The sequence below is a fragment of the Scyliorhinus canicula genome, chromosome 17 (assembly GCF_902713615.1).
Source record: "Scyliorhinus canicula chromosome 17, sScyCan1.1, whole genome shotgun sequence".
Classification (NCBI taxonomy): domain Eukaryota; kingdom Metazoa; phylum Chordata; class Chondrichthyes; order Carcharhiniformes; family Scyliorhinidae; genus Scyliorhinus; species Scyliorhinus canicula.
This window is the reverse complement of record NC_052162.1, coordinates 56,207,052-56,224,885: the sequence shown is the minus strand read 5'-3', so window position 1 is coordinate 56,224,885 and position 17,834 is coordinate 56,207,052. Positions and strand designations below refer to the sequence as shown.

The 17,834-nt window shown below is 42.8% G+C and overlaps 1 protein-coding gene across 1 annotated transcript in view; it reads left to right on the top strand.

Annotated features, from left to right (window-relative positions):
• The window catches only part of zdhhc9 (zinc finger DHHC-type palmitoyltransferase 9), a 133,230-nt gene that overhangs the window by 56,237 nt on the left and 59,159 nt on the right, over positions 1 to 17,834 (top strand). The window contains exon 2 of the mRNA XM_038774561.1: positions 11,756 to 11,916. Coding sequence (XP_038630489.1) covers positions 11,756 to 11,916 — 161 coding nt within the window. The remainder of the gene's footprint in view (positions 1 to 11,755; positions 11,917 to 17,834) is intronic.

Here is a 17,834-nt window from a genome sequence, read left to right as displayed (position 1 = left end):
TTGTATTGAAATATTTATCTTGCCACATTGATATCAAAATACCACATCCGTGGCATTTTGACATAGTGCAAGGAAAAGCAAACTTTGAAATGATTGGAATAAATCATCGTATCATTTGAGGTTTCTGTTTTATTTCACGGTCGGCCCAGTCATATTTTGTGTTCTTTGTCCTTTTGTTACCTTGGTTGAAGTTCCATAGTTTTAGCTCGGTTTTGTCCTCAATCAATATCCATGTGCATTTTTCAAAAGGGATCACCTGGGTAATAATTGGAAGTGAAACCTGACATGATAGGTTTATTTTTTTGCTACTGCTTTTCAGAAAGGCACGGCATCGAGCATGGGTTGAGAGTCGCACCTTTGTTAGCTTACGTAACTTAGCTTCCTGTGCATTGAACATGTCCATTTATGTTGCTCATTTCAAAACTATGATTGGGTGGTGCTTATAAGGGTAGCTCTTTTTGATTCTCTTTAATGCTGGACCATTTTAATTAGTAGCGCAATCCAGTAAACAACATCTGTCAACTGTTTTCTTTGGTCGCAAGTCTGTCCTTTTAATTTCTTGTTTATCTGAACAGTGGTTTATCTCACAAGCTAGATGTGGGACTGTATTCATAACCTAATAGCTCAGTAACTTGCTTCAGGATCCACCTCAAACAAACACTTTGTTAAACCAGGCATGGTTTATTTTCACAAGTTGACCAGCCTTGTATTGTATTGTATTGACCAGCAGCTTTGACAAAGAGTCTTCGGATTCGAAACATTAGCTCTTTTCTCTCCCTACAGATGCTGCCAGACTTGCTGAGATTTTCCAGCATTTTCCCTTTCGTTTCAGCCTTGTATTGTGTCTGACTGTTATTTTGCCTGAATACAGTTTTTAAAAAAAATGTACAGACCAAGTTATGGATGTGCATAAATATTATCACATTTTATTCCTTGAGGATGAGAATGCTGGCAAGGCCAGCTTTTTTTGTTTATTCCCAATTGCCCTTGAAGTTGCTATTGAACCATTGCTGAACATTTGGTGTAGACACACCCATGGTGCTGCTGAGGAGGTTGTTCCAGGGTTTTCACCCAACAATAGTCGAGGAATAATTATATCGTTCCAAGTCAGAATGGCAGCTTTCTGGTGATGGTGTTCCCAAGTGCCCTGCAGTCCTTGTTCTTCTAGGTGGCAGAGGTTATAGATTGTGAAATACTGTTAAAGGAGACTTGGGAAGTTGCTGTACTGCATGATATTACTGTACTGCATGATATTACATGTTGCTGCCACTGTGCACCAGTGGCTAAGGATATGAATATTGAAGGCAATGGATGGGATGACAGTCAAATGGGCTGATTTGTCCTGGATGTTGTTGAGTTTCTTGTGTTGTTGGAGCTGCACTCGTCCAGACAAGTGGAGAGTATTCCATTACATTCCTGACTTCATCTTGTAGATGGTGGGCATCCTTTGGGGAGTCAGGAGGTGAGTTACTTGCTGCAGAATTCTGAGCTTCGAACCTGTTCTTGTATCCACAGTATCTATATCACTCATTCAGTTTGGTTTCTGGTCAGTGGTAACCCCAGGATGTTGATAGTTGGGGATTCACTGATGGTAATTCCATTGAATGTTAAGGAGAGATGGTTAGATTTGTGCTTGTTAGAAAAAGTCCTTGCCTCGCATTTGTGTGGCAGAAGTATTACATGCCACTTAACAGTCCAAGTCTGAATGTCTGGCGTGCTGCTGCTTCTTTATCTGCGAGAGTTGCAAATTGAATTGAAAACTGAAATCAATTAGCAAACATTTCCCACCTAGATCTTGACAGAAAGTCATTGAAGCAGTCAGAAATTGATCGGGCCTAGAACATTATCCTGAGGAACTCCTACAGTGATAGGGTGGGGCTGAGATTATTGGCCTCCAATGACCACAACCGTCTTTCTTTGTTCTATGTATGACTGAAACGAGTGAAGAGTTTTCCCCCGATTTCCATCAAGTTCAATTATATTACATACTGGGACAAATGCTACCTTATGCTGAAGGCAGTTGCTCTTGCCTCACCTTTTTAAATTTGGCTCTTATATCCATGTTTGGACTGAGGTTGTAATGATGTTTGGGGAAGCAGCCCTGGCAGAACCCAAAGTTAGCTTCAATTAGATTATTGGTGAACAATTGCTGCCTGATAGCCCTGTCAATAACCCCCTTCCCATCATTTGGTGAAGATTAAGTGTAGACTCAAAGGGTGGTAATTGATAGGATTGGTTTTGTCCTATTTGTGGATAAGACCTACCTGGGCAATTTTCCAAATGATCAGGTAGATGCCAGGTTACAGCACTACTGGAACAGCTCGGTTCGAGGTGTGCCTAGCTCTGGAGTCCCAGTCCTCATACAGCACTATGACTGGGATATTGTTGGAGCCATTAGGCTTTGCTCTAACCAGTGCCTTCAGTAATATTTCATGGAGTGGAATGAATTGATGGAAGATTGGCTTCTGTGATGGCCTCACTAGGAGATGGATTAGCCACATGGCACATCTGGTTGAAGATGACTGAAAATTCTTCAGTCCCATCTTTTTGACCTTGCCTGGTGGAGTTCCGCCATCATTTCAGGTGTGTTCTTTTAGTTGTTCAAGATTATGACAGGATTGCTGAGCTCTTATCTGTGTTCTGAAGTGGAACATGAACTTTGTTTCTTTCGCCACAGATGCTGTCAGACCTGCTGAGTTTTTTTTTTCTATTTTCATTTCTGATTTGCAGCATCTGCAGTATTTTATTTTTGTTCTCATTCATTGACTATCCACAGGATACTGCTTCCACTGTTGGCGTGCAGGGATCCTGTGTTGAAGTTCCACTAGGTATGTCTGCTATTGTTTCTGATGTGCTTTTACACTCTTTATTGTTCCAGGTTTGGTTCTATGGGTTGATGGCAATTGAAGGATGAGGTATCTGCTGAGCTATAGGTTACACATTATAGTGGAATACAATGTTGCTGCAGTTGATAGTCCACAAGGACCTCATGATTGTCCAGTTTTAGAATCGTAGAATCAAAGAACTCCTACAGTCCAGGAGGAGGCCATTCTGCCAGTCGAGTCAGCACCGACCCTCTGAAAAGCAGCTTCCTCAGGTCCACTCCCCCACCCTATCCCTTTAACCTAGTCTGTACAATTCTGGACACTAAGAGGGAATTTAGCATGCCCAGCCCACCTAACCGGCACATCTTTGGACTGTGGGAGGAAACCGGAGCACCCGGAGGAAACCCACGCAGACACTGGGAGAAAGTACAAACTCCACAGTCACCCAACATTGGAATGAACCTGGATTTCTGGCTAACCACTGTGCCACCGTGCCTCCCCACAGCTACAACGATGTGGTTAACTCAATTGTGCTGATAGAACTGCTCTGAATCTCTCCAGTTTAGCATGGTGGTAGTGCTACACAACATAACGGAGTGTGTGCCTCAATATGAAGATGTGACTTCACCTTCACACAGACTGGTGGCCACCCCTTAAACTGTCGTGAACTGTCTTCATGACTGGTTAACTGGTGAATTTGAGGTAAAGTGTTCCCCCCTCTTGTTGGTTTACTCTCCGTCTGCCACAGACTCAGTCTGGCAGATCTGAGCTTAAGGATTTGACCAGCTAGATCATTAGTCTTGTTGCCAAGCCACTCTTGATGGACGTTGAAGTCTCCACTCAGAGTACATTCTGTGTCCTTTCTACCATTTGTGCTTCTTCCAGGTGGTAATCAAAAAGAAGGAGCACTGAACTGAGGGTGGGCTATTGTCAGATAGTTTCTTTGCACATGTTTGACCTGATGGCATGAGACCTCATGGGGCCTGGAGTCAATATTGGAGGGCCACTCCCTCCTGACTGTAAGCTACTGTGCTGATGGGAACAGCACATGACCATGGATTGTGATGGAGGAGTCTCGGACATTGTCTATAAGGTTTCATTTGGCAAGTACAAATGTCGACTTGGTTAGTTTGTCAACTTGGTTAGTTTGTGTGATAGTTCTCTCAATTTTGGCAGAAGTTCCCAGATGCTGGTGAGGACCGTTTAGGTGGCATGAATGTCCTTTTTGTTATGTTCACTGTTTTATTATGCCTTGGTTGAGTTGCCAGTCTAGTTTTATGCCTGATTTTCATAGTGGCCTGATACAGCTGAGTGGCTTGCCAAACAATTCCCGAGACTGTCTGAGAGTTACATTGCTGTGGGTCTAGACCGCAAATTTCCCTACCTAAAAAGATGTTGATGACAACAGTCTGAATTTCTTCATCCCCAGTAATGATGCTGGTATTTTATTCCAAATTTAGTTGACTAACTGGATTAAAAAGCTCCATCTCTCATTGGGGAACTTGAATTCTGGATCGTTAGTTCAGGCCTCTGGATTGTTAGTGAGTTAACATAACCACTGTGCTGCAGTACCCATATAAAATTGGGAAAGGAAGAATGAGTGCTGAATCGTATACAAGTCTTTCATGTAAATGTGCACTTATATCAGGTTCCTTTAGTGTAAGATTTTATGCAATTGAATTATCTTAAATATCAGATAGGTGTGTCCCAGATGACCGTAGTGTAATGGCAAAATTTGGTGTACAGAATGCATTCCATAATTTCTATGTACACTCTCTAACTTCCCTCTTCCCTACCTTCTCCCCCAATGTTCTCTTATGTAAGCAAGGCTTGTGGATGAAAATATTCTGCATGATTTCTCTTAGTTATAATAGTCTTCATTTGTATTCAACTTTACCATAGAGAACAGTTTGCTTACTTAGGTTATAAACTATATTCATCAAACACTTCCTTATTAAGTCATTGTCATAAACAGTTTCTGCTTTAATGTAGAACAAACATTGGAGAGGGAACTACTCACTATGTTCAGGTCACAGTGATCTAAATTACACAATGCTAATTTTCAAGTTGAACAACATTCATTGTAGAGGAAATGAGCTGAACTGCCACCAGAAGCTTGAGAGAATGGTGTTGCTATAAAGGAAATATAATGCAATTTAAAGTCAGCAGAAACGTTTTGGGGGTAACATTAAATCTTTAACTCCTTATGCACTTTATAGAATATGGAAATGGTTGTCTTTGTTCTTAACCATCAATCTCAGTCTCCATATCAGCATGTGCTGTTGTCCTCATCCTACAGGGGCACCCTCACTGTAAGATTTGTTTTGTTATTTTAATTAGCTGATCTTTTCTCGTGTGGCTGTTTACAAGGCCTTTTCCTAAACCACAACTTCTGTTCTTTACCTAGCATAAGTTTAATTGAGTCTAAGGTGGGGTTTGATATGCTGGGAATAAAGAATGCGTTGAACCTGCTTTGTTACCTTTTCAGTTGTTTTTCCAGTTAACTAGATTAGTCTGAACATTGTCTACATTTTTTTATATAAATTTAGATTACCCAATTATTTTGTCCGATTAAGGGGCAATTTAGCGTGGCCAATCCACCTACTCTGCACATTTTTGGGTTGTGAGGGCGAAACCCACGCAGACACAGGGAGAATGTGCAAACTCCACACGGACAGTGACCCAGAGCCGGGATCGAACCTGGGACCTCAGCGCCGTGAGGCGGTTGTGCTAACCACTAGGCCGCCGTGCTGCCCTATTGTCTACATTTGTATGGAACAATGAGCAAATCGATTAACTTGATTTACTTGTGCTTCTCAATTAACTTGTGCATCTCCCCAACACAGGAAATAGGAGCAGTAGTAGATCATATAGCCTGTCAGGCCTGCTCTGATGTTCAATGCGATCACTGTTGCTCTTGGACTTCAACTCCATTTTCCTACCCATTGTGTTTCATTCTTCTAAACTAGAGAGAAATGTCCCAATTTACTCAGCCTCAACGTAGACATCCCCCTCATCTTGGTGACCAATTTAGTCTACCTTGCTGTACTGCCTCCAATGCAAGTATATCCTTTCTTAAGTATGGAGACCAATTATTCCAGATGTAGGGTGTGAATCTCCGGCAGTGTTAGGCTGTCGCTTGAGCACAACGCAAGCTGGAGAATGCATGGAAAGGCCTCCAGCGAGCCTCCTGACAGGCTCTGTGCCTCCCAGGATTCTCCGACGCCCCGCGAAATGTCGGAGTCTGAATGGGCGGGACTGAATGACGCTCGCAGTAGTAGGTCGTAAACCTACTTATGACCTACCTGCATGAGATCCCTTGATTCTTCAGCCTCCCCCGGGAGGCTGCAGCCGGGCGCCGATCAGCGCTGGTCCAAACAAAACGTGGACCAGGTGGAAAGGCACCCAGAGGGTCTCCCGGGCCACCGGACATCCAAGGGTGGCCCCCTGGAACATGCCCCGTGACACTGCCCAGCTTGCACCTTGGCACTACCACCCTGGCACTGCCAAGGTGCACAGCTGGCACTGCCAAGACAGCAGGAGCACTGGCTGAGTGCCAGGGTGGCCATGGCCATAAAAGGAGGGTGGAGGGGGTTTGAAGGGTGGAGGAGTGCAGGGCAGGTAAGTAGGGGCTTCCGGGAGGTTGGGTGGGGGTCCTAGACAGAAGGGGCTGCTGTAAGCGTGCTTGGGGGGGCCTGAAGAGGGGAGGCCTCCAGGGACCCCATAATAGGGAGTCCTCCCTTGGGGAGGAGGGGTGGGGGAGAAGAGAAAGAGAGTGGGGTAGTGTCCATGTGTGTGTGTGTGGGGGGAGATATTGCCCATGGGTGGGGTGTGACCCACAAACTCACTTAGGAGATCAGGGTACCCTTTCAAATAGGTGGCCCGATCTCTTGAGTTCGGCTCTCCAGTGCTTAAAAAAAATTTCTAATTGTAGGCTAAACTGCTGAGAAACGTCCGAGGGCCCAACAAAGTGTCATTAAATAGCGGTGGGGAAATCGCCGATAGAGGTGGCAGGGAAACTCCCTGAAAAACCTGCCACAAATGAGCCTTTACATTTTTAGGGAGAATTGGGTCCATCGTCTCGCCCTACACAATTACAGAAAGGCTTGTATAGTCTTGTACTCCATCAACTTGCAATAAAGCAAAGATGACATTTGCCTTCCTAATTGTTGCTGCACCTGCCTGCTAACTTTCTGCATTCCTGTATGAGCACACCCAAGTCTTTCTGAACATTAACATTTAAATGTTTCTGTAAAGATCCTTCTTTTAATCCCTATCTGTTCCCCATTCCCTCCTTTTTAATTTCCGTTAATCTTTTTGTTATTACCATTTTTTTGTCCATGGATGATTAACGCCTTTAAGACCAAACCGCTTACCTTCAATTTAAAAACAGGAAACTGCAGCAGGTTGTGCTGTTTGGTCTGACATCAGTAATGACATGGACTGACAGGCTTGGCTGATGGCCAATGAGCTGTCCCATGAGCCGGTTTCTTCTCCGGGACAGGCAATGATTGATTCTGCGGTCTCTGGAATGCTCCTTGGTGAAACCAGGGGTGGGATTCACTGCTCCGCCCTCGCCAACAGTGGGATTCTCCGTTCCCGCCACCAGCCAATGGAATTCCCCCATTCTGGCCACCCCACGCCACCGGGAACCCTGCGGCTGTGGGTGTGCTGCTACATAATGGAAAATCCCACTGCAGAGAATCCAGCCCCAGGTCTTGGCTTGGAAGCATACAAGGAGGCAGTCTGACCCTCCCTTTCATCTACTGGGTTCTTTCTATAGATCTAACTCTCGCTCTCGCTCTCCACAGCCAGACGACCCATCAGCTGCAGACAGGGTCAGATGTTTAAAATCCTTTGAAATCTTGTGTGGTAAACTCTGTTCTTACCTCACTAAGGCTGTTAGTAATTTTGGTGGAGTTGGGAACAAAAAAGAATTGATCAGGCCAGTGGCTGTTCGTTCCTTTGAGGGAAGGCCCAGGTTAATAAAAGTTAAAGTGCCTCTCCGGTGGAAAAGCTATTGTCTGGGAATACGGACTGAATGCTACTGCCAGAAGATCATCTCTAATGCTCAATCCCTAAGCATTCTGGGGGGACGGTCTGCTGCAACGACTTCAACATCAGAAGCAAGGGCACTCCTCTTTCATTTCATTTTAATTCCTATTATTTTTGCCCTTCCCCTCCCTCTGTGTGTCTGTCTTGAGTGTGTGTTTGGGGAAGAGGGTGGAACGGACAAGGGAGGAGTAGTAGATTAGCTAACAGCTATTCTGTTACAATTATTGCTTATTTCAACTTTGTTCCTGTTATAAATAAACAGTTATTGTGTTCTTTAAAAACATGGTGGCTATAACATATTGAGCAGTTAAGGGGCCAAAGATATTCTACTTTTCAATTCTTATGACCAAAGTGAATAACATCACGCTTTCCCACAATATACTCCTTCTGCAATCTTTCCCACTCAATCTGAAAGGACATGAGGAAGATGGTAAAACTTAGAATGCTGAGGAATAATAAAGTACCTTATTATCTTGCTGGCAAAGATGTGGCTGGTACAGAGGCTAAAGGACCTGTGCAATGTACATGGAGGATGTGAAATTATTACAGATCCAACATTATATTGTTGAAATATGTGTTCATGCATAATAATACGTAAATATTTAGAATGCCATATCACTCAGTACTGCAGTGTAATCTGTGTATCGAACCAACAGATCAGTCAAGCAGATGAGGTGATCTAAGAAATATGTTCAATAAAGCTCTAGCATTTGTGTCTAAAAGTGCTAGTTTGATTTTCTGGAATAGATGGATATAATGTGGAGATAGTAGATGTCTGAGTAAAAGACAGACATTTTACATAAATTTAATGTAGAAATACATTTCATGAATTTACGGAGCTGGAATCTAAAACTGTGATTATTTCAAACTTATGGGAACCACAGGACCTAAATAAGAGAACAAGCAAAACTAGAATGTAAAATGTTAAAATGTAGAGAACACAGTCTGGCAGGCTCACTTTTTTTTTTATAAATTTAGATTACCCAATTATTTTTTCCAATTAAGGGGCAATTTAGCGTGGCCAATCCACCTACTCTGCACATTTTTGGGTTGTGGGGGCGAAACCCACGCAGACACGGGGAGAATGTGCAAACTCCACACGGACAGTGACCCAGAGCCGGGATCGAACCTGGGAACTCAGCGCCGTGAAGCGGTTGTGCTAACCACTAGGCCACCGTGCTGCCCTCTGGCAGGCTCACTTGCTAGAAGGTTTTTGAGGTGGATTCTGGATATTCCCCAATTCCCTTCCTGTTTAAAGTAGCTCCCAACCCTGTTGGATTGCCCAGCTATCTGTGGGGAAGAGGCATTAATATTGCTTGCAGCTCATCCGACTTTGCACTTTAAATCTGCTGCTGCTGAAGGGTGGGTGTGAAGTTATGTGACTACACGGTCAGCATACCGAGAAGCAATGGCAGGATTTCTCCGGTTGTCGCAGTTTATGTTTTACTGCTGGCAGCACATCCCCGCCAGCGTGTTTCGTAGTAGTGTGGGGTGGTTCCAATGGGAAATCCCATTGACAAGTGGCAGGGCAATAGAAACCTGGCGCTTGCGAGTGATACTGCTGAGAAATACATGGCTGGAGAATCCCGCCCGGAGAATCCCATCCAACGTATGAGCAGCATCAACTCCTATATCTGTGTAAAGTAGTGTGATTATTTTGAGTTTCCGCCACAAGTGTTGCTCGTTATGCTCTCTCCTTAATTTCCTCTGTTTTAATAATGCTAGCTCAGGAGTCGGCAGGTATCCTTTCGATACCGCCACAAGGTTCAAAACTGAATACTGATCAAAGACTCTACACCAGTTTGTAAGTTTGAAATCGATGCACATTTATTTACACACAGTCAATTACTACTCATGCACAAACTCTACTCACTAAACTACAACTACTACTAAAAGCCTATACTTAGCTTCGGGTGCCCACTCAGTCAGAGGAACAATGGCCGTTGTCCGGTTCTGAGGCTGCTGGCATCGAACTGGTATGGAATAGTAGCTAGGAGCACCTATCTCATAGTGTGCGCTGACTTTAGACTTACTTGTCTGGTGCTTGGCGGGTCTCTCGTCGCTGAGAGCCAAGGCCAATACGTATGATGAAGATGAAGAAGAGGGCGATCTGTCTTGGGGGCTCCTCTTTATACCTCAAAGGGGCTTCGTGCTATTTTGGGTGGGTCTTGAACTTGGCCCCAATTAATTGGACCATGTCCTAATCATTTGTATTGATTTCTCCAATAAAGGGGTCGTTGCTTAATCACTGGGGTCCCTAGGTGACCGTTGGCCTGCCTTTTAGTCTCTACTGGCGCCGGGGAGTCTGCCCTGGTACCGATTGCTTAAATGTTTCTCTTTTGTCCCCAGACATAGCTCATTACTATGCTAATTGCTTGTAGTATCGGTTTTGTCTGGGAGCTGCAAACTCCAATCCACAGGCAAACCTTGCACCTGCTTGTTTTCTTAGCATTGTCCAATTTTCCCTTTACTCTTTGCAAGTGTCCATTTTGAAATCGGGATGTGGCCACCCCAGGTGGCTGCACAAGACATAACCTGAAGTAAATTTAATAACACTTGTAGATGTCACGTGGTCAGAGCTCTGCCTGACCAAACCTCTGGGAATGCCTCTGACTAGGATTTGCAACCCTCTCCCAAGGTCAACAAGCACCATTGTTCTGGGAGTGGGACGCGGACCCTTGGGTCTGCTGATATTTATAGGAAGGAGAAATCTACAGCCTGTTAATTTAGTTTGCGTGCCAGTATGACACACACCAGATGCAAGAAATATAGTATGACACACACCAGATGCAAGTTATTTTGCCAATAATTATATATAGTCCAGTGTTGAATGATTTAAGGCCTAATGAAGCTACAGTTGCAAATGGATGTAAAGGATCAATTAGGTGGCTGTAGGGTGGCAGAAGTCATGCACAGGGAGGTGAGATTTATGGAAACAAAGATTTGCCATGAAAGTTAAATGGAATCGTTTGAATGGAATTTTCTCGAACCAACTTTTTGTTTTGGGCTGTTTTTTTATGGCCTCCCTGTCAGATGTTGTTTTCAGCATGGAGCATGTAAAGCACGACATGTGGCTAGTCAGCCACCTTCCTGCCCTCTCCTGACCTGATCCCCACAACCAGGAAGGTGGGTGGGTGCTGAAATCGGCAGCTTGTATGCCATTTTGGAAAATCTTTTAATGGGCCATTGAATTTGTTCACAAACCATAATGGGTTGGCATGGGCAGGTGAGAAAGTGAGGACTCTACTGTTTCACCATCTGAGGTGAAAAATGTTCAGGCAGTAGGATGCATAGCATGCCCTGTGGTTTGAGAGCCCTCCTCTGGCAGGATGATGTTGCCCCCCCCCCCCCCCCCCCCCCAACCTTTGTGTCAAGTGCTGCCTATTGATGTGACTTATTGCCTTCACACCTATAGTCTCAAATGCCCATTTAATTCCATTTTGGTAACATAGGAGATTAGGTTTCTGCGTATGATCCATTATTTTCGGCCCATATATGTGGGATCTGATTGAAAATCACATTGGAGTTTTTTTTGGTTGTTTTAAAAAAACACATTTGAATAATGCTGTGAAGCTGATGCATTTACTGTATTTTAAAACCAGAGATTGATCCTTTGATAATCCATCTTGCCTTATTACAAGAATGTCTTTGTGTATGCGCACATACCTATTACTCTGTAGTTTAGCACTAATTTTATCCTGCCACCAGTTTTTAATGTATGTTTGTATTGCAAGACTGTTACTTCTGTTAATGATTGTGTTAGCTGGTGGGGCTCGGGCTTGAGGTGGTGGCAGAGGAGCTTTTCCTTGCAATGCTGGTGTAAACTCCTAAATATTTGATTATCTCTAACTCTTTCCCTCATTTGCCCTCCACAGGTGTCCGTATTTGGCTATTCATCTTTCCCCTGTAATTCCAGTGTTCGCAATTGTCCTTTTCGTCTTCGTGATGGCAATGTTACTGCGCACCAGTTTCAGCGATCCTGGTGTGCTCCCACGTGCTGAACCAGATGAGGCTGCATTTGTGGAGATGGAAATAGGTAGGAAAGAGGAAACAAAAACATTCTTGACTTTCATTCAATAACTGCTCCACTTTCATTCCACTGCGAAAGTGAAAAAATAATTTTGAAAGTTTGGAATTATTCTCCAGTTTGCAGTTTGCCTGTTTGGATAAATGTAGTTAAATATCTTTTGTAACCTGGGTTCAGAAGTTGAAAACTTTTTCATGGAAACTTTGTAATGACTTTAAAAATTATGGACAGCTTCAGCCCAGTCTATAGTAGATGAGAGTCCACAGTTCATTTTAAGCTAAGTTTTATTGACATACTCTGAGATAAGTCTCGTATAAAGTAATGTAAAAATCTATATCATCTTTGTATTTGTGTGATTTTGTACATGTAGCTCTGTATTTAACTACAAGCAACTTAAGTTAGTGAAAACTGAAGTTGGATCAGAAATATCCAATATACAGGCGCTTTCTAAATACTAGCTGTACAATTTATTAATTTAATTCAACTATACATGAAGATATTTTTGGGAATTAGATCTGTTTAAAATAATTGTTATTTGTATTGTGGATATTGGAAATAGGGTATCAGTTTAAGCTTAATTTGTATTTCTGTACATGTGTGTTCAGAAAGAATTGCTAAGTTTTAGTTTTATTTTAAACTTTGCCTGCATTGCCATTTAGAGTTTAAACATAGAAACAATTATAGTGGTTAAAAGAAATGTTACTTCCGAAGGGTGGCATGGTAGCACTGCTGCCTCACAACTTCAGGGACCCGGGTTCTATTCCAGCCTTGGGTGACTGTAGTTTGCACTTCCTGTGTCTGTATGGGTTTCTTCCAGGTGCTCCGTTTCCTCCCACAGTCCAAAGAAGTGTAGGTTAGGTGGATTGGTCATGCTAAATTGCCCTTAGTGTCCAAAAAGATTTGGTGGGGTTATTGGGTTACGGGGATAGGGTGGAGGCAAGGGCTTAAGGAGGATGCTCTTTCAAGTGCCGGTTGTAGGCTCGATGAGCTGAAGGGGCCTCCTGCACTGTAAATTCTATGATTCGATGTAACTAGAGGGCCACACAGATGAACAGAAGCATTTGTGTTCAGTAGGAACCAGGGAGCTAAGAACAAAGCAACTCTCAGAAACCAGCAGGGCAGTAGAGTAAGGGGCAGAAAGCAAGTCTCAGAAGCGAAAGAACAAAGTTCCGGAAACCAGCGAATGAAAAGAGGGGCCTCAGGAAGACTGAAGTTGAAGGGACAAATAACGGGAAACTGAACAAGGTACTGTTTACTGAGGTTAAGGAAAGTGACAGAGAGAAGCTCCTGTTTAAAAATAGAACTGCAAGGTACCGACCTGATTGAAATTTTCGAGTTGAAATTTTGGATGTGTATGCTTGGTGAAGACATCTGAGAGAAAGTGTTGTTTGGGGAGCGGAGTTTGGAGACCCTACTGTGGAAGCCAGAGTTTTAATGAGATCAGTTGGCTCAGAGTGTGACTAGCATTGGGGGATTTCTTGAGAAATCCACAGAAGTTACCTTGTGTAGCATTTGTCACTTGGAGTGTGGTATGTCTGACCACATTTTGCCTATTGGCTTGCATGATCTATACTTAATGAAAACATTAGAATATAAAATGTATTTTGTAACTTGTGTAATCTGCATATATCTGTTAAGTAAACCTGGGGTGAAGGAATGGTGTTTAATAGTTCACCTTGTTACATTTTAATAAACAAACAAAATATTTATTAATCGGCATTCCTGTGACTCTCGTCATCCACGACTCTAAACAAAATAAAGTTACAATTTACTGAGGATATCATAACAATGTTGTCTTGTTTTAATTTTATGTGCGGTATGCTGAAGGTTGAACATGAAGGGATGACTACATGATGTCCTCAAAAAAAATTGAATGCAGGCATATCTACCATATGTGATATTTTTAATTGTTTAGCATTGACCTCTACTCTAGCTGTGATACTTTCTTGAACATGACTCAGGCAATTTAAGTTAAACATTAAAGATGTTAAGATAAATTAAGAAGCATGAAACTAACTTCACCAGTGGCATTATGTTAGTGCATTATGCACTGTAGTAACCGAGCAATATAAATAAAATAAGCTTGGCGGGTTCAAAGTTTAGGTCCACGTTGATGCCGGGTAAGTTGGCCTCAGCTGAACAAGAGTCATGCGAACTCAAAGCATTAATTTTGTTTCCCTCTCCACAGATGCTGCCAGGCCTGACTTTTTTTCAGCATTTTCTGTTTCTATTTCAGCTGAAGTGATCACTGGGTTGCTACGATTTAGCCCTCTCTGCCCAGGTAAAAGAGAAAGTTTAACCAGAGATTTCACACTTGAGCAAAGCTCAGCTATCCGACTGGAAAGTGTCTGCTTCTGGTGCGGCCAAGATCAAACCCTTCTGTACCTCGGGTTTCAATAACTAAAGTGTGAACTACAAATTGTAACTTGTAGCTTTACAAGTAACCAAGTGAGTGATGTGCAACATTTGTCTACTTGGAAGTTACGGGTTCAGTTCACATTCTGGTTTACATCATCATTAGAATATCCTGATGATACTTGTGATTAGGCATATCTGGGGAAAAAAAAGGAGAGGAAGGGAAGTTGAATTTTCACAGAACCTTAGTTAGACCACACTTAGAATAATCATAAATTTGGTCTCCATGTTACACACAGCCACTAACGAAGGTAGAATTAAGATTTGCAGGAATGATGCCAGGCATGAGAGGTTACAACCATCGGGGAAGGACAGCGTTCTCTTTTCTAGACCAAAATGTTAGAGAGACTTGGGAGGTCATAATCTTAATTTATTTATTCACAGGATGAGAGTGTCACTGGCCTGCATTTATTGCCCATCAATAATTTGCTTTGAGAAGGTGGTGGCAACAGCAGTGTCTTACTACGACATTTCAGAGGGCAATTGAGAACGCAACCACTTTGTTTTCATCCTGAAGTCACTCACAACTGGGCAAAGTGTTTGTGGAACGCTGGCACTCAGTCTGCGAGGATGACACTGCCATTCCTGTCACTTGCCATTTCAATTCACCATCTTTTCTGCCCTTGGACTGGTACAGTGTTCCAGTGCAAACTGGAGGAACAGCACCTCTTTCAGTTTGGGCACTTTGCAGCCTTCTGGACTTGACATTGAGATCGACAACTTCAGACCATGAAGTATGTTATCCATTTCGATGTAATATTCCCCCCATACCACAGGGCCTTTATAGATTTTGTTTTTTAGAGAGTGTTGACCCTTGTTCTGCTATTGACACATTCTGTAATCTGACTTTTATGTCACCATTAGTTCCTGCCTTAGTCTTTAACACTATCGTTACCACTGCCTTTGTCTTGTATTCATGACATTTTTGTCAAATCTCTCCTTTTAAGCCCACGAGCTTTATCTAATTCCTTCTTGGAATTATGCAATGTTTTGGCCTCAACTCCTTTCTGAGGTAGTGAATTCCACAGATTCACCATTCGCTGGGTGAAGAAATTTCTCCTCACCTCAGCCCTAAAAGGTTTACCCTATTTATCCTCAAGCTATGACCCCTGATTCTGGACTCCCCTACCCTCCAAGAACATTCTGATTCTGTCCTGTCTAATCCTGTTAGAATTGTATACGTTTCTATGAGATCCTCTCTCACTCTTTTCTAAACTCCAATGAATATAGTCCTAACCGAGTCAGTCTCCCCTCATAAGACAGGCCAGGAATCGGCCTGGTAAACCTTCGCTGAACTCCCTCCATAGCAAGAATATTCTTCCTTGGATAAGGACATCAAAACTGCATATAATACTCCAGGTGCGGCCTCACCAATGCCTACACAATTGCAGTAAAATATACCTACTCCTATACTCAAATCGTCTTGCCATGAAGGGCAGCATACCATTTGTCTTCCTTACTGCCTGCTGTACCTACGCGGTAACGTTCAGTGACCGATGCACGAGGACACCAAGTTCTTGCTGAGTATCCACCTCTCTTCTTTTACACCCATTCACATAATAATCTACCGTCCTATTTTTGGTACTGAAGTGGATAACCTCACATTTATCCACATTATACTGCCTCTGCCTTACATATGCCCACTCAGCCTATCCAAATCCCACTGGAGCATCTCTGCATCCTCCTCTCAGCTCGCCCTCCCACTCAACTTTGAATCATCTGCAAATTTGGAGATCATACATTTAGTCCCCTCGTCCCAATCAATAATATATAATGTGAACAGTTGGGGTCTTGGCACAGATCCCTGTGGTACCTGACTAGGCACTGGCTCCCAATCAGAAAAAAGATCCATTTATTCCAACCTTTTGCTTCCTGTCTGCTAACCAGCTTTCTAACCATTTCCAGACACCACCTGTGCGTTTTAACTTTACATAGTAATCGGTTATGTGAGATCTTGTCGGAAGTCTAAATACACCACATCCACCAGTTCTCCCTGGCCAACCCTACTGGTTACATCTTCAAAGAATTCTAGTGGATTTGTCAAGCATAATTTCCCTTTCGTAAAGCAATACCGATTTTGTCTGATTATACCATTGCTCTCCAAATGGTGTGCTATGAAACCCTTGATAATGGACTCTAGCAACTTCCCAACTACCGATGTTAGTCTCAATGGTCTGTAATTTCCTATTTTCTCTATACCTCCCTTTTTGAATAGCGGGGTTATATTAGCTACTGTCCAATCTGTAGGAACCATTCCAGAGTCAAAAGAAAATGACCACCAATGGATCTACTATTTCTAGGGCCATATCCTTAAGTACTCTAGGATGAAGATTATCAGGCCCTGGAGATTTATCCACCTTCAATCCCATTAATTTCCCCCAAACAAATTAATTCTCAGTTTCTCAGTTCCTCACTAAAACTCGTGTTTCTCAGAACTTCTGGTTCATTATTAATTTTTTCCTTTGTGTAGACAGAAACAAAGTACGAATTTTGTTCCTCAGCCGTTTCTTTGTATCTGTTATGAATTCCCCCATTTTTGACTAAGGGGCCTACATTAGTTTTTATCAATCTTTTTCTCTTTGCATACCTGTAAAAACTTTTACAGTCAGTTTTAATGTTTCCCACTAGCTTACTTTCATGTTGGGCAGCGTGGTGGCACAGTGGTTAGCACTGCTGCCTCACAGTGCCGAGGACCCGGGTTCGATTGTGGCCCCAGGTCACTGTCCGTGTGGAGTGTGCGCATTCTCCCCATGTCTGCATGGGTCTCACCCCAACAACCTAAAAAGATGTGCAAAGTAGGTGAATTGGCCATGCTAAATTGCCCCTTAATTGGAAAAATAATTGGGTACTCTAAATTTATTTTTAAAAAAAGCTTACTTTCATATTGTATATTTTCCCCATCATAATCAATCTCTTGGTTCACCTTTGCTGAATTTTAAACTGTTTCCAATTCTCATGTCTATTGCTTTTTCTTGCTAATTTGTATGCATCTGATTGTATGCATCTGATTTGAATCTAACACTATCTCTAATTTTCCTTGTAAGCGATGGTTTGGCCCAGGGAACTGTCTTTGTTTCCCTTGCCCACCTTGTCTGGGCCTGAACTATCTCTTCTCTAAAGGTAGACCATTGTTCAGATACCTTTTCGTTTGCCAACCTTTGATTCCAGTTGATATGGGCCAGATCCATTCTCTTCTCTTTGGGGGGAAAAGTTGGTTTTCCCCCAATATAATTCTTTTTACTCCGAATTGTTCCCGAAGATCTGAAGCTTATGATGCAATGATCACTGTCCCCTAAATGATCCCTTCCTGATCTACTTGGCCCATCTCATTTCCAAGAACCAAAACCAGAAGTGCCTCCTTTTGCATTTGGACTGGAAACACAAATGCTGCAGAAAACTTTCTTCAACACATTTTCGGGACTGTTGCCCCTCTGCACTTTATACACTACTACTATCCTAATCTATATTCTAATAATTCAAGTCCTTCATTATAGCCATAATTCTTGCGCACC